We start from the raw sequence: 18,736 nt of genomic DNA on the forward strand, positions 1-18,736 counted from the left end.
CTCCTCGCTGAACTTCGTGTTTTAATTTTATTCTTTTTACTATGACTCATCAGAAAAAGTCATAACTACATGTATTTGTTTGTATGTTTTATTATGTAAATATTGTTTTGTTTTATTAGTTAAACGGTTAGGTTCAATGTTCAAACTTCACTAATTTGTTCTTGATTTCAAAAAAATACTGTGTTAATTATCACATGAGTAGTTCACTTGTGAGTTGAACTGTATTGTGATCATTTGTGGATCATGTGGATATTTTGAACTCTATGTTCGTGAATGTAAATGCCCTCGCACGGTCTAAGGGAAGTCAGCTCTCCCTCTCGAAATGCTCTTACATGTATAAACGTATAAAGCCACTTCCATGGAAGTCCTACATGTTGGCCTCTCGCGACAGCGGCATTGTTTACAAGGTGAATTAGACGAAAAGAGAATGTCCGGCGCTTTAACCGGGTCGGTGTAAATGGAGGGTCTACCTAGGGGACTTGGAAAACCCTGATTCTAAATCGGTGGTTCACATGGCCTTCAGGATTCTGAGGGAACAATGGGTGTATGAACCCATTATTGGCCACAGGCGACTATGGGACTGCATCTCCCAACGCTCATCCACTGCCTTGTGGGTTAGACCTGTAGGTCAGAGGCTCGAGGAGTGGCACTCTAACAAAATCACCTGTTTCGGTTTGCGTGCCCGTTCAGTATTCGAGCTCTCACACAAAGCGAATGATCTGTATGGTGCATATATACTTGGTACTTGGTACCAGTATTTATGCGTTTAAATAAATAAAAATAAATCCGTATAATTATTTCGGAATGTCTTGAGTTGAATGTTATCAATTTATTTGTCGACCAATAAACATATATATGTCAATTATTTGCATTGGCTACCTAGTTTGCAGTATTCCTTAACAATCGTGGAATTAAATGATTTTATTATAAATTATAATCCATCGGAGATGGTGAAGAACCCTGTGAATTGATATTTCATCACAAGGTTTTATTTTGTTTAGAAATTAGGTGTATACACTTTTCAAGAGTTTCAGATAAGGTTAAAACACCTACCTAGTGTTTTTTCCTATTGGTGTGTGATGTTTACACAGTTTCGTATCAAGTTCATGGTCAAAATTACCATTGAAAACGATTCTGAAGTCTTCAGTTCAAGCAAATATTACTGAAAAGAAGAAGAACAGTATTATTACTTAGGATAAAGTAGTTACCCAGTGTTTTCTAGTTTTCTACAAATACTCTAAAAAAGATTGATGTATGAAGAACATAACCAAGAAATATATTTTTCAAGTCGAATAAGTTTGATTTTGGTGTAAACTAATAAATAAATCGATCAGACCATTGCCTAATTAAGGGCGAAGTTATGTTTGTAAGCAGAGATGATTGTGGTTGGCAGTGAAATCCAGGACGCGCATTTCATCCAATCTGGAACTCGTCATCCGGATGTACCTGCATTCAAGAGTTGATGTTCACCCCGGTACTCCGACTCAGTACCGTCTGCTTGGAACACCATCGCGTCATTCACTTATCTACTGAGTCCGGATAGCCACCTACCTTGTGCAGTGCGGTGAAGTTTGATTCATAGGATGAAGGTACATCCATCTGATGAGTCACAAATAAGACGAAACTCACGTTCTGGATCCCACTGCTAGTTATCTTCCATCATTGCTTACAATGCTTCTGACTTAAGGCAATATTGAGGAAATCCACACAGGATCCTCGTATACCAATAAAAGACTGATCATTTGAGGTCCTAAACACCAATAGGAAGACTTATACAAACAATACGAACATGAAATAACGTTATATTTATATTTGACTACGACTCGATCAGGTTAATTAGATAATGATGATCTATTTGTTTGCCTATTCAATGTACTTTTTTAATAATTTATCTTTAACTAAATTGATTCTTTTGTCTAGATCATATTGTTTCTTGACTAGGATTCAGTTTATAAATGTCATTCATTACAGATTGAAAAGTAAATAGTGATTATCTGTTGTTTTGTCGTACTTTAGGACTCTTCAGTGATATAAACGTATTCAAACCATCACGTGTTTAAATCATGAAATTACAGGCTTTCTGTTGAGAACTGTCATTTTACAACTTGTTAAAGGATTTGAAATACATATATTTCCCATTTTCAGTCAATATATGACATAATATGTGACTATTTTTACACAGTTCATCAGTGTAACAAATGTTTTCAACAACAATCCTTAGCAAAATATATGATGGTATGGAATCACACAATACAAGTTTTATAATAGGTTTGAAACTGAGATAGTTTGCAAAAACCGATTGTTTGGTTCACTGAGATACTGATTCACAAATTCACCTAGATTTATGTGCATTACGATTAGAAGTCGGCGTATATGTCTTAATTGTTAGGTGGGTAGGGAAGAATATATGCTTTCTCTACTTAATTATTATCTTTCTATCTGTTTCATGGGTTATCAATCGGTGCGATCTTAGTGGAGCATTGGTCATTGATAAAAAAAACTCTTTTGTTGAACAAAATCAATTTCAGTATCCAATTATGTCTATGTAGTTTGTCCTTCAGATTTTCTCCCTATCAATGGTAATGCCTCTGTTTGCGTTGGTCAGAAGGTCACACAAAGTTCCCAGGTGTCTGACTTCTTAGGTGTTTCATCTGTCCACGTTTTGTTACAGTTGTGTGCTTAGACGTTTATCCCAAATTTTTAGTTCATCACTAATTAATTAAAAAGTACAATAAACTGAACACAACTCTATGCTATCATCAACCCAAGCAGTTGACCATCGTTTTGGTTTCGAATCGGTAATGTATTCTTCATGGCTCTCATTAAAACCTTTATTTCACCTGTAATGAGCTGGTGTTTTTAGTACATCCCCTCCATCTACAACTTGTTAGTGCTTCATAGATTTCTCGAGAGTTATTTTTCTCTAAATTACACTAGAAGTGTATGGACAAGCCTTTTTCTTAGTTTGTTTATTTACTGGACAGATCATCTCTTTATTTTATTACAATTCGCAAAATTTCAGTTTGCTCAATTTTATAAACAATAATTAGACGGTCACTACTGGTGACAATGTTATGAAGAGTTGTATTGTCCGTTTTGTCTTAGCGTTGTACTCCTAACCAAATCACATCCATGGACCTCATAATCTGGAATGCAACATCTTGACAATTGATTCGGCATTCAACGATGTTATAGTTTGTTGAATACAAACTTATTGATCTCGAGTTTCAATTCCGCGTTTAGGTGACCATGAATCTTCACTGTTGAGAAGTCTTATAGTAAAACAAAACCAGCCTTTATTGATACCAGATTTTTAATAGATGTCTAACTTAGATTGGTTTACAATTTTCACAACTTAAATATGGATAAGAATGAGTTAGATGATTCGAAATAATTGTCTTGTTTAAACAAAAAAACACCATAATTTATAAATTTGGACTTTAGACGCGTACTTGTTTTCTTTGTCTATTTATTTATTTTAATTTATACAACCAAAAAAAAACAAAACAATTATGAGTTAAAATGTAATTAGCTCTTTCATTGTTTTTAAAAAAAAATAGAATCATTAGTCAATTTTCATTGTAAAACATGCACATATTCACCGCACCCCCCCCTTACACACACATGCACAGATCAACATATATCACGTAAATAAATGTCACGATTAGCAACAAAGTTATAAGGGAGAGTGAGAGTGATGGTGATAGAAACTAGATATGTACAGATATCGCTATCATAATAATGATACATGTGATTTGCAATGATTAATTTGCTGTAATGCTTAAATTACATAAGTATATAATTGTACCAGTTAAAATGATTGTTACATTGAAAGAGAAACGATAAATTTTGTTTATTCATGGTATTTTTCATGAATTAACATAGATTTTTTAAGAGGGGGGTGTTATTAAAACGTACCGTTCATTGTACAGATGTTTTGTGATAGAATGGGACTACTGAGCAGTATATACCAACAGTCTTGGAGGGGATTGGACCTCATGACCTTCAGGTCTCACGGTCAACTTTGAGAGAAATTTTAAAGAGTTCTGGTGAAAAGTTGAAAGGAATGGTGTTCAACCACGTTGGCTGTGAGACAGTTGTCTCGCTAAGGTATTTCAAATAGTTTACCAATAACGAAATTCTTCGTTTTAATTCTGTTTTACAAAAGAAAAAAATTCTTCGATTGTTAAATATTTATTTTAAATTATCGATCGTTTGCAAAGATGGATAGTGGCTAGCAGTGAAATCCAGGACGCGCGTTTCGTCCTATTTGAGACTCGTCAACTGGATGTACCTGCATCTGAGAATTTATCAATTTTTTGTTTGAAGAAAAAGAAAGAAAAGATCATCAACAACAACACTTATTCATTTTTATTTACTTTATAGCCGATGAACTTGCTACATTTGTTGCACAAATCACTAAAAATTTACAAAAAATGGAAAACAAAAATACAAAATTATCCTTAAATAGTAATCAGTTGGATATGAACAGTAGTGATGAGATGATGTTGAAGATTTTGACAAATGTTGATCAATCAGAATTCAATACTACTCATACATCATTGTATTTGAAAGCTGCCAATGATAATGATCAAGTAACACATCTTTCATCAGGTAATTAAAGCAAGAGAGAGAAACGTTGTTGTTTCCATCCGACTTCTCTCTCTAGATATATATTTATATAATATGCTGTTTTACATATTATTTAGATTGTCCTCATGTTAACAATAGTTATAGTATAGTTGAAGAGAGAAACTTAATAAGTAGTATGAAATGATGAGATGGAATATTATTCATAGAAGGCTATTTGTTCTTGGTGTTGTAGCAGTCATTTTATTGGATCTAATTATTTTGTGTCGTTCATGCCAAAAGTGTGATCATATATGGGTATTTTATCACTATGATTTTATAACAAAGGTATTCATGCAGTATTGCCACTGAAGTAGGAGCATTGACAGAAACGACAAAAAGGCAACGACGTGTAACCCTATCCTTCCGGGTTGCTACGGAGCCATTTAGCAGGACAGCACATGGGCGACTGTTATCGGGGATCCATTCTCATAGTGGTTGTTCTGCCGTTGTACTAGGAGCTATGCTTACACCTGCAAGTCCACGAGAACCAGTCATAGCGAAGCCAGATACATGGAGGGTGTATTTCGTTGGCTATTCATTTTGGCGAGGTGAGGTCAAGGGAATCACCGCACTAGGATCCTGTATGCGTGTTTCGGAAACACAGCATACATCAATAGTACCCGATTCTATGGTCTTAGTCAAGAAGTCCTGTTGACCGATTTGACTTAGGATACGTACGTTGAAAGGTTCAATGTGCAGTTTGGAGCGAGGTTTTTAAAAGACCTGGGACAGTGTTTCGCGCACTAGAATCGTTGGCCATGTTGATACTTAGGAGGAAACTGAAACAAGTTCAGTGTTGAAAGTTCAGATAGAAGGAATTGTAGGGATCGAAGGAGATTGATTATGAATATAGTGATCTTGAGTGCAATTAGAGGTATTAGGGCACTTATCACTTCCCGGTTGCTCACACCGTGGAAGGGTATTTTTTGAGGGACCTGAAAAGGAAACTGGATTATAAGTGGTCCTAAAGACATGAGAGCTTGACCGCAGTGCCCAAGGGTCAACTGCTTGAGGTCGGTCACACACGACTTTTTTGTGGGTAGTTTTTGTGTTAGCTCCATACTTGTTGGGACCTTACCGCCGGAGACGGATATCTGTGGTATATAGCATTTTAAGGTCGAACTTTTCTAACCCACCCTTCCTTGTGGGAAGGTAGCATCGCTGTTATGCTGGTTGTTTGAAGGAAACAACTAACTGCCGTCACATCTCTGTACAGTCGGCAGTACAACTCCGCTTTCGGATCTGGGTTTTCTACCTTTAGTCTTACCGCTCTTCAACCGACCTGTCTGGCATGGTAGGACATTGAAGAACGATTGTTCCAGCCAGTATAGTTCGATTGGTTCATCACGATAGGCAAGCCCGACCACCACATCAAGGTAGCAGCAACGGTCGGTAATAATACTAGTTTTTATTATACTAATCGCTCTGTAAAGTAACTTGTGTATATTGAAATAATTATGTATAAAAAGGACTTTTTGACGACGACTAGTGTAACCATTTCATATTCATTTTTAAAAGTTTATAAAGTTTTGTCTGTTGGATATCGTGTAATAAATGTGTTGTGCATGAAAACACCGATGGGGGACAACCAAATGTATTTGAGTATAAAATTATAGAACGTCCTAATGAAGTCTGAGAACCATATAGTAAATACTTCATTTGCGAAATGTCAATCAATTGTTTCAGACTTGATTATCCCATCGTCTCCACACCAATCACTCTATATTCTTGTTGTCTTTTCTTTTATCTTAATCTTCTACTGCCAGACATTTCACTTCCGATCGGTGATACATACTAGTTTTTAACTTCTACTTTGGTTTTCATGATTGAATGTCTATGTAACTCTGTGGTGAAACAGTGGTTTAATAAAGTTAAGACGTTTAACTTTCAGTTATTGGATTATTTGTTTGAACATCGTTCGCAACCTTTTTCGATTTTAGGAGCTAGTCAATAGTTTTAATTTAACTCTACACAAAACAATCTGACTTATTTCGGACAGAAGGTCTCGAGTTCAAATCCTGCGTGCGGGATTGTGGATAACCATTTTTGATGGGTCCCATACTAAGACAAAACAATTGTCCAATACTTCAAAGTTTTCAATGGCGGTCTTATATTGTTCAACTCATGATCTCAATCAAAACATATAATTACTCAAACATACCTTCTTTCTTTTGCTTACTATAACTGGTCAGATGAACTGTTAAATGTTTAACGTGGTTTTATAGTGTTTCAATGAAGTGATATAGCATTGTGTCAGCTGTATATCTCGATTTTATAAGACGTGTAACAATGTTAATAGCACCTATTGCTCATTTTCTTTATTATTTCATGTTCACAATGTATGTGAGCCCTACACCATAATTTAGAAAGGACAATAATGAATTTAAGAAGCACACATAGACTAAACCATTTATTGTGTAATCTAATCTCTCTCATTACCTTATCTTCATTATCAATTAATTTTATTGAAATACACAGGTAATATTGAGTCATTAATAAGAAATTTTCTGAAAAAAAATATCTCATGAAAATACATCAGTGTTTTTCACCCCCTTTTTTATGCGCGCACACACACACTTCCACCCCCCTCCTCCATCTCAATATTCGGTGGGTAGTAGTATTTGTGCAGTTCAGTTTTGTAGATACACTTATAACAAACAAAAACACATTTTATTATCTAATACAAACAAACTGTAAGTTGTTTGATTCTCTTGATACTTCTATAGAATGATGTTCTGTTGTGTCAGTGTGTGTATTTGTGTATATATCACTTTGTTGTCATGTCGTTTGAATTACTTATCTACAATATACATATTGTGTATATCTCTATTTAATTGACAGTATTTCTTCCGTTTCTTTCTTCTTTTTGTTCTTCTCTCTGTTTATGTATTCTATATACATGTACATTGTTTTACATGTTGGATATATTGATGTGAACTGATTTATCCGTTATCTCAACCATGATTCAATGACTTATTGAACATTCAATATTCAATAATAGTAATAATATATACGAATATTCGTCAAGATTAGAACGAATCGCTTGACAAAAATTAGGCGCCGGGTATAAAGAAGTCATTATATATAAGAATTATATTTAAAATATTCTCAGCTATTGTAATTCCAACGGTTTCGTCCAGCTAACTTGTCTGGACTTCTTCAGGGTAATAATCAAAATCAATGATTGTTAAAAAAAACACTCTGTATTTCTCTGATGGTTTTTATTGTTACCCTGAAGAAATCCAGACAAGTTATCTGGACGAAACTTTATGATCGTTTGAATTTCAATCGCTGAGACTATTTCAAATACAATTTTCACATATAATGGTAATAATAATCATACATTTGTTTTCTTGCATGTTGTACACTAGGATTTTATGTTTTAATTTGATTAAGTAATATAGAAGAAGAAACCCGTACTTATGTTTTGAACACTGAATATTCCAGAGGTTTATTGTCGTCGAGAAACTGAAGGTACTGGGTTCGAATTCCACGTGCGTAATTGTGGATGCACAATTCTGAAGGGTTACATACTAGGATGAAATGAGTGTCTATTGCTTCCAGGTTTTAAATAATAGTGTAACTTAGATCGAGTCATAATTGCAATCAAATTCTCATTTAACATATGATGTGTGTACAGCATTTTTTGATTAGAGTTACTGAGTGATAAAACAAGAAATAATTTAGGCAATTAATAGTAAAGTGTTTCAATTATCTTAATAGCATATACGTGTACAACTTGTGTTAATCTCCTTGATGGAGCCGTGATCCGAATCTTCACTAATAACGATATGCACATCAGTTGTTTTGAACTAGCTAGTCGATGAGTGAAAAAAATGGTTCAGTACACAAAACATTGGATATTTGGAATGAAAGGTTTCTGGGTTGGAGTCTGACTAGCTAGCCAAAGATAGGACGAAAGGCATATATTGAGTTTTGCTGCTAGCTACAATTTATCTACTTTGTCAAAATGAAATGTTATTTTATCGGTTAACTGATAACATATTGATTTCAGTTAGGGCTGGATAATCGTTTTGGATTGAAAGTCACTAAGCAATGGATGATAGTTGTCTTATTGTTGTCAAGATCTTTTTAACACAATACATCCACAGTTCAGTTGTTAGCAATGTCTTTTTATAATGACTACTATATACTATTCAAAAAGTAGTCTTTTCAAATCCTTTAATCAAACAATAACACTTTCATATCAATTAAGGAATGTTCAATTTAGTTAAGAAGTTGGACGAAATCTTTACATAATCATAGCAAGATTACCATCAATTGATAACCAACCAATACTACTGTACTTTGTCGTTTTCAATAAACTGTAGTCAGATAATCATTCAAACTGAGAAGCACTAAGTAACTGTTTCGTTATTTATCAGTTTCTTCAGAAGTGCGTATTACCAACTTTCCCGGTTATCTTACCTAGGACCTCAAGATCATACGAAGTCTCAAATTTCGAATAATTCATGATGTTGTTTTACATTTTAGCCTGGAATTCTGTTTTTTTCTCTACTTTCCAACTATACTACTACTAATAATAATAATCCCGTTAATACCTTTTCTTTTCAAGTAAAATAACTTATCATGATAGGATGGTAAGTCCTTTCAATGTGTCTATAGGCATATCTGTGTTGGTTTGTACATGTGTGTCTTTGTATGTGTGTGAGTGTGCATGTAACGATAATATTCATAAAAGCTGACAAAACTTTCTCTTCAAGTTTTTGTGCAGTTTGTAGTAATAATAATGACAGTGATAATAAGAAAGATAACGATGATCATGTTTATAATGTTAAATGTTCTAACTGATTTTATAAACGATCTTGTTATTCAGCATGTATTATATTTGTTTATGCTTGAATTGAGTTCTTCAATGTTTCCTCTATAGAATGAATGTTTGTCATTTATTTGAATAACTTTTCGTACCTGTGTAATGTTAACCCTGTTGAAATGAGTTGAGTTGTTACTAGGACTTTGTATTTTAACAGGTTCCTCATTTCTGAACTTTATAAATTAGATCTTTTGCTTCATTCTCTATGTTGATTTATTTATTTGTCTGTGTAAATGTGTTATAACGTGTACTTGAGTGCGTGTCCTGTTTAGTATATGAACGTGCTGATTCCCGCCAATGAGAGAAGAGCGATTTAGTTAGTTTTGAGATAGTTCAAGAACTTTTCGGGCGTTAATGTCTAATGAGTGTTGACCTAATTACGTTTTATGTTTCATAGTACTAATAAGTATACGGACTTTATAACTCATAAATTTCTTGAAGTAGTGATTCTGTTCTCATTGGTATATTCTAAGGAATCCAGTGTTTCACAATTGATTGGTCACTGTGTGGTGATCAATGTCATGCGTGTCAAGTCCTTCTTAGTGCTGATCGAATGCTATCGACCAAGTCGCAATGTGGCCACTAGTCTAGGTGGTTCGACACTGCGTGCACTATGTTTGTGTTTGTCTAACTCATAACACTGTATTTATTGTAATCACCTTGTGTCTTTAAAAAAAAATAACTATATGCACAAGCAAGTGGCTATCAGGACTCAGTAGCTGAATGGATAACGCGATGGCGTTTGAAGCGAAAGGTTACGGGTTCGAGTCTCAGATGGAACATCCACGCTGAGATGCAGCTGCGTCTGGCTGACGAGTCGCAAATAGGGCAAAACGCGCCTCCTAGGTTCCACTGACAGCCTATGCATCATTGCTTATATGTCGTTCATTTTAATATGATTGACAGTTGAATTAACTGCACTATTTAATGCTTTCATAAAATTAATTCACAACGAAATCCGAATCATGTAAAGTGAAAATGAAGCCAGTTGGAAGAATGATAAGTTTATGTGTAACATCTGTTTACAATATAGTCCTACAGGATATATATATATATATATACGAGTTAGATTAATCAATATTATGGATGTTAATTAATACTGTCCTACATTCCATCGGTTTTGAATTACCTTTGGTAGTCCTTCCTCATCTTCTTTAATAAACTGTTCTCATTCTCTTTCTTTATATATTTCGTCAAATATTTACAGGTATTTTGAATGTGTATGTCTTCTTTTTTTTTGATTTTATGTGGATGATGCCTTGTATGGTCAGTTTTTAAAGGAATCATGTGCATCTGTACATATTAGCCAATGAGCTATTTATGCTTAATAATAATATATTTTGTACTACTTAATACTACTACTACTACTACTACTTAGGCCTGTTACTCTCAATGGAGCGTAGGCCACCGACTAGCATTCTCCAATCCAATCTGTCCTGGGCCTTTCTTTCTAGTTCTGTCACGTGTATCTGTACATATTAACCGATGAGTTATTTATACTTAATAGTAATATATTTTGTACAATAATAAACCTGCATCTTATCCATCTTGTTTGTCAAGTACAGATATTTGTAGTTAACTTAAAGATCTACTTTAAATGGCTAGTGCTTTTACTATCAGATTTCTTACAGCAAAGTAGGAAAGCATGAATTAAATTTATGGTTTACAGTTGTAAAGTCCATACTGCATGTTTCTCTTCTGTCCATTGAATACTTGAAAATGAATGTTTATATTCCATTGAATCGTATATTTATAAAAGTTTTTTTTGTTCTTTATTGATTTATATAATTTCAGTTGCCTTAGGTTCTATACTTGGAATATTAATATTTCTTTTGGCTACTTTTCTTGTTGTCTGTAGTCTGAGGCATAAGTAAGTTAAAGTTTTATTTTATATATAAATATATATCTGTGTATTGATGTAGAATACATGTAGAATACAAAGTTGTATAGTGATTGATTTGTTAATGTATATATAGATAGGTAGATGTCTAGTACAATTCTTTTACATTACCTATTGACCGACTCCATTGATATGTTGAATACTTTAACAATTTATATTGATTATCTAACCTGTTACTAGTCCTTCTACACGGAATAATCCTGCACTTATCACATAGATTGGCGACGTTGCAGTCAATTTCATATCATGACGCTCGAGGTTCATAACCATTAGTTAGGGTTATCTTATTGACCCTAACTAAGCTGTATTCAACTTACAACTGACTGATTGCTAAGTAGCAGTCAATATCGTATTTGTGCAATATTTTCATGTTGATGTAATTCTGTTAACTGTCAAGTTGGTTTAAATGCCGCGAGTAGTATCAGTCAGTCAGCTACAACGTAGGACCAGGCACACATATACATCGGTCCAAGTTGCCATACCTCATTAGTACAACAAGATGAACACCGGATTCATAGAAGTAGTTAATTTAGTGGTGGTAGTATATAAAAGATAGGTTGTATCTAAGGATATAGTATAGGAAGGAAGAAAGTTATGAAGCAATTTTAATCTCAAGGTTTAAGGGAAGATAAAGAGTGTATACACCTACGCCATTGTGATCGATTCTGAGCCATGACACACACAGTCTCCAACCATTAGTTGCAATAGTCACGTGGACCCCAACCAGGTAGTCTGCACCTGCCAACATGGCTCAGACTAGAACTTAGTGACTTCAAGCACTGATGCCATGTTTTGGTTTGGCCACCCCTAACTCTTTTCCAACCATCCCCTACACTAGTCAGCATAGCGCGTCGTGGTAATCGGTGTTCAGGTATACGTAACACGTGGCCTAACCATCTTAGTCGATGAAGACTCATCAACTGATTTGCCATCATTTCCTAATACCCTATATCTAACCTCACTTTTACTTACCCTGTGATCCCAACAGATGCTAGAAATATTTCTAAGGCATCTGTGGTCAAATACTAGTAACTTACGAGTATCTTCTACTCTTAATGGCCATGTTTCGCAGCCGTAAAGTAGAACAGAGCGAACTGCTGCGCAGTATACTCGTCTTTTAATTGATAGATGGATATCTCGTCTTCGCCATAGTTGACGTAAGTTGGCAAAAGCCAAACGAGCTTTCTCAATCCGTGCAGAGATTTCGTCAGACACCAACCCATTAGAGCTGATCAGACTTCCAAGATAAGTGAAGTTGTCGACGCGTTCGACTACTTCGCTCCCTATACTTAGTTCAGGTGTTGACGCAGGCCAGTCCTGGAGTAACAATTTACATTTGGATGGGGAGAAACGCATCCCAAACATCCTGGCATTATTACTCGGTTCTAACAGAAGACTCTGCATTTTGTCAGCGTCTTCACCAAACAGGACTATGTCATCTGCGTATTCTAAGTCCATAAGTGGACCTCCTGGTAGGAGATCAATTCCTAAAAATTCAGTCGACGAGAGTGTTATTTCCAGCAACAGGTCTATAATTAAGTTAAACAAAAATGGGGATAATGGACATTGTTTAGATTATCACTCATTGTATTTTTCTTTTTAGATTATTTGAACATTATCATAAAACTATTGACCTGGCTGCAATTTCATCGTCGAATCGTCTTGGTTCCTGTTCATTGGGAACATTTAGTAGATCTAAGGATACTTTGTTATTTCCAACATGCAAAAGGTCTCTCATGTCATTTCATAATAATAATAACAGCAACAACAACCATGATCACATAGTTTCCACCAATGGAAATCTCTTCAAATCTTATCCTTATTTATTGAGTCATAATACGATCAATGGAAGTTTCCCAGATTTTTCGAACACAGCACAACAACAACAACCAACATTTTTACTTCATTCATCAACTGTTTCAGGTGTGAATAAAAAACCATCAAATATTGACTTTATTACAGATGGTCATTTACCACCATGGCGTAACTCTTCTATGAAAAGAAATCAAAAACCTCCTACTGCTATTTCAGCATTAACATTGGTACCGAACACACCGAGTTCAGATCGTAGACAGATTATGAATTCATTACCATGGCTACGGACGAATTCCACATCTCATATTAGCAGTACTAATGGTGCTCCTCCTGCCTTTAATCACAATACTAATCATACTAATAGTACGACTACTAATAATAATAACCATTCAAGGTTTGGAGCATCTAGTGAAACAATTCTTTTTCCATCATTGAATCCACCAAACGGTATACCACGTTCATGGTGGTTACCATGGCGTAGAAGTATGCGAAAAAAGCGTCGATTATATACACAATTGCAAAGACGTCAAGAAATTCAATCATTATCTCAACGTGGTCTTTTGGAATCATCTGGTAGTTTTTTAGGGAAATCAACTCCACAATTACCAAATAATCGTCATTTAATGACATCATCAAATAATAGTGGATTATTGACCAATGATAATGTGTCAAGATTTGGAACAACAGCTGAACCATCATTACCTATGATACCTATATCATCATCACCATCATCAACATCATCGTTATCAAACAAGGAAGAATTAAATCATCAACATCCATACTCAAATCACGTATTTCTAAGATCAGAAAGATCTGGGAGTGAGAGAACACAACAAAGTACAAGGACATTGATTACAGCAACGAATAATAGTAGTAATTCCGGGATAGTTAGCGCTTTATACGCAAATGATGATCAAGCAAATTCACCAATTTATACAAAATATCCTATGAATTTACCAAGTAATAATAATAGTAATAGGGACAATATATCGTCGGCTATCTATCCTAAGACTAATTCAAATATACAATCTATTTCATGGATCAATGTGAATGATAATGACTTACCGTGGAAGTTCACACCACCAAGTCGAAATAGTTTTAGTAATGGCATCCGACGATTATCATCGTTTTTTCGTAGTTTTAATCAAAGCAACGGTTCATTCACACCACCAAGATATCAAAGTAACAATCATAATAATAATAGTTATGGATTATCTTATAAAAAATCATCATTGAGGTCTTCATCATTCAACACATCACGTACAGAAATAATGCCATCAATGCCAGTATTACCTACATTTAATTACTTAGCTACATCAAATAATAACAATAATAATAGTAGCAATATTGTACCGTTGACCAGTCATTATCCAGTCGATAAACAACATTTTGATTCATTTCGATTAAGTGGACGTCATGTTACTCATCCATTGATACAACCATCTTTGCAATCAGTGTCAGGTAAGTAACATGGTTTTCCTTAACATTTTCGATAACATATTTTATACTACTTGTAAATAGTCATATGAAAACTATTATGGTTATCCCCTTTGCATTCAATGTTGAATGACCTGTCTTTTCAATTCATGTTTCTCTCTCATTGTAGAAGGTTTGAACAGATTATTGATTTGCATGGATTATATCATGGACTAATAATAGTTATATCGTCAGTTGGTAATCGTAACGTTAGGTTACATGAGAAGTTTCGCTGAGAATCTGTGGCAAATGGCATTAAACCATGTCTTTGGTGAGACACTAAACAATGGCTACGTAATGTCTACGATTACTTTGTAGTTGTGCATGAAATATGTCTAAGACGAATACTAAGGTTTTATGAGGCCGAAAAGTGACATATAATCCTAGGCAACAGTATATTCAAAGCAAGTTAACATCAACTCATCGTCATTATCATAACATAAAGAATCAATGAAACTGATTAATTAGATTAGAGGAAACCAATAGTAGCTAGCCAGAGACAAAATAAACAATCAGTCAGTGTGATTGTTTAGAAGCCATATGAATTTTTTCGTTTCGTAAGAAATGGTATATCTCAATTAAAAAAGAATTAAGCCGAAGCTTTACGACACATTTGAAGTTATTAGCATTATTCTATCAAGGTCATGTCTACTGTAGAGAATCCTCAGTTCTTTTCATGATAACTACCATCGTTTATAGGTCGAATTCGATTAGGCGCTCGACACAAGACCTCGGGCTCGTATATCTTCATTGTTTGGAAGTCACATATAAAGAAAAAACATCTGTCTCTCCACTGCTTCCTTGTTTCCATTGAATGTCTTACTCAGGTCAGTACATGTCTTGAACTACAAAATCCTGTCATTTATTTTTCAGTAAAGACACAAGTTATACCTTTTCATTCTATGTTTCGTCCCTCTTCTCTTTTCATTCTACTAACAGAATCGAATGATTTACATAGAAAACACCATTATATCGAGAATATGTGGAGTACTCAAACAGTAAAACCATCATTATTTCATCAAGATGCTTATCAACATCATCAAAATCATCATACTATGTATAGCAGTGGAGATGAACACACTACCATCAATGATATGTTATCACGTAATACAACAAAAACCAGTTTACAAGGTAGTAGTCGAATAGATTCATTACTATCAACTGAATTCATCGATTTATGCAACAATAACAATGGAGGCAGTAGTACTATTAATCATATTGTCAAAAATGATCCATTGGTTAAATTAAATTCTACTACAGTTACTTCAGTAAAACAAACAATACCGAATTCAATGTACAATAGTTTCTTGAATTATAATAAATTGGATTATATTGAAAAAGATGAATTAAATCATTTACCATATCTAACAACTGATCCATATTTGGAACCTGTTTCATTGAAAAGAAGACAACAACAAGAAAAACGACTGGATCATTTGATAACTGCAAAGAAAATCCATCATATTGATCATGATCATGATATGGAATGTGATACAGTAGAGAACAAAAATGATGATTTAATCAAATTAAATAGTAAGTTGAATAAGTTGATAAGATGATGCAACCATCATCCATGTCTACTTATCATACTAATGACTTACTGGCAATATATTGAGGCGGCCTATGCTCCTCCACGAGGGGTAACAGGTGTAAGTAAGTAAGTCGCAGGCAAGATGAACATACTCCGATAAGAGAGATAGTTTTTAACAATCAATACAGAAAAGGAATGAATGTCATGGCAGTTATCTATTTAGTTTAATTCACAACTAAACAGTTTAGGTATTTTATTAGAAGAAACAAATATTCAATCGGTCAACTTTCAAAATCCTCATGAATAGCAAATTCCATCAGACAACTGTTTTGTTAGTGTATACAAAAAGATCGCTTATTTAGTACAGTGAAAGTATCGTTTATTATTATTTTTATTACTATTAGTAGTAGTAGTAGTGTAGTGAACAATAACACTGATTAGGACAATCGAATGGATTTAAGTTCAAATTACAAACTATCTTACTAAGATCTGATAACCATACTGCAAACTGTTAATTTGCAAAATAACAATCGATTGTCTCAATCTTCACTGTCCCTTTCTGTAAATATAAATCTAGCTTCTCTAATTTCATTGTTTATGCATTTTTCTACAAATTGCGCTCCATTTCGGTTCTTTGCTTATCGGTCTGTTGCCAAAATACATTCTATGTCTGACCATCACCATATACTGCTTATGAGGATATAAGTAGGCCACACCACATTAGTATTAGAATTAATCTTATCATAATCATTAGTAGTATTATAGGTAGTAGTGGTATTCTAAATCTTATCATTAATATCGTTGATGATAATAGTCTTGATGAATTCCTAAATTGATGTTGGCGAAAATTAAAGTAAACTGTTAATCCATATAGAATTCATGTGGTATAAGAGCAAACACAGAAAATGAAATCATTAAGACCCAGCTGCTCCTATTGCTCAGCATTCATGGAGGCCACTTCACTTGTAAACTCCCCTAATGAAACCACGGTTGAACAGGAACGTAATCATATTCCCAATAAAATGGTTGGATGAAAGAAAGAACCACAATAAGAGAAATGTTAATATGTTTATAATCTCTACATGAGAAGATTCTAGAATCTTATCCAAATCTGTATTGGCACCGATTGATTAGTGAATGGACAATCAGAGTGCTTCGGCATAATCCTAAACGGAACATGCTGTAATCCAATTATTATCTCTCTAACATTAGGTTTAACACGTAGCATTGGATTGAGCTTTGGCGTGGAAAGTTGATAATAAAACTTGTTTTTCTTCATTTTCTTTGTACTATTTAAACAATAAATTGGTCTTCGTTCACTTCACAATATTGTGTCAAGCTTTACGATTATCGTTTGTAATTGACTTCAGTTTATCATTACATTTTATTTCTTAGAAACTGATCAACAACCTGCAGTTCATAGTGGGACAAGTTCAGCAATTAGTTCTTTAGTATTTGCTGATGATTCTGATCTTTCTAAAGTGTCAGAACATTCAATAAATAGTCAAAAATCTGATCAATATAGTTCATTACATTTGATCACATCACAAACTGTATCATCAAATGAAATTAATTCAATGAATAATAATAATAATTCTATAATAAATGTTACAAAAGTTATTACCAATGGTTTTATCACCCCTACTACTATTACTACAACTAATCTTTCTATCCCTACTGCTACATCAATTGTTTCCAACGCAGATGACATTGTTCCTCTACCTCGAGTGAAACATCCAACAACTATTGATTATGTAACTTATGATGAAATACGTTCATATGATAAGAAAAATAATCGATTTTCATCGAATACAACCACTGGACAACGACCATATTCAATTGATTCTAACTGTATTCCGTTGAATTCAAATAACAGACTTGTAGCTGGAACATCAACAGTTGTATCATCAATGTTATCATCAGATCATGAAGTACAACGTAGAATTAATGCGATGAAAGGTAATTATCGTTATTCACTAAAAAGAAAAAGAAAACAACGGGTTCTATAGTTTGATAAACACATCAGATTATAAAATCTATTAGACAAATAATAATAATCAGAGACGGGTGAATAGCTGTTTCGTCCTAGTTTAGGACTACTTGTCAGAACAAATTATCGAACCTATTACTTTCAGTGAATGCCTACTCACTGAACGTATTTGGGTGACACAAAATTATGCAACGATAGCTTGATATGTACCATGTTAAACTATTAAATAATTGAGTTATTCATCTATCCAGTGGGTATTGTTTATATATCATCATTTTGTTCTAAGATGTATACCACTTATACTGAAATATGTAAGTTGAAGGTGGCCACAGTTGGAATTTAAATGTCTGACTACAAGAGATAAAAGAGTTAAAACATCTAGTTGAAAGCTTGAATTGTTTATTCAACCCTCTACAATGACCACTGGCTCAATCTACACGACTATTTGAGAGAGAAAAGGTCTCAAGTTGTGGAAAGCTTGCTTTACTCCAAAGTTAGATAATGTACAGGAAATCGAGAGTACTAATAACATTTCAGATGGACTAGTACTTCTGTCTT

At 34.1% G+C, this 18,736-nt stretch overlaps 1 protein-coding gene across 1 annotated transcript in view; it reads left to right on the forward strand.

The window, feature by feature from the left end:
• The window catches only part of Smp_143980 (hypothetical protein), a gene marked incomplete at its 3' end in the record, with an annotated part of 37,798 nt that extends 19,601 nt beyond the window's left edge, over positions 1–18,197 (forward strand). The window contains exons 6-12 of the mRNA XM_018797780.1: positions 4,387–4,614; positions 6,999–7,110; positions 12,970–13,502; positions 13,584–13,846; positions 13,937–14,642; positions 15,597–16,190; positions 17,584–18,197. Coding sequence (XP_018652788.1) covers positions 4,387–4,614; positions 6,999–7,110; positions 12,970–13,502; positions 13,584–13,846; positions 13,937–14,642; positions 15,597–16,190; positions 17,584–18,197 — 3,050 coding nt within the window. The remainder of the gene's footprint in view (positions 1–4,386; positions 4,615–6,998; positions 7,111–12,969; positions 13,503–13,583; positions 13,847–13,936; positions 14,643–15,596; positions 16,191–17,583) is intronic.
• Between the last annotated feature and the right edge of the window lie 539 nt (positions 18,198–18,736).

Source organism: Schistosoma mansoni, chromosome 5 (genome assembly GCF_000237925.1).
Source record: "Schistosoma mansoni strain Puerto Rico chromosome 5, complete genome".
Lineage (NCBI taxonomy): Eukaryota > Metazoa > Platyhelminthes > Trematoda > Strigeidida > Schistosomatidae > Schistosoma > Schistosoma mansoni.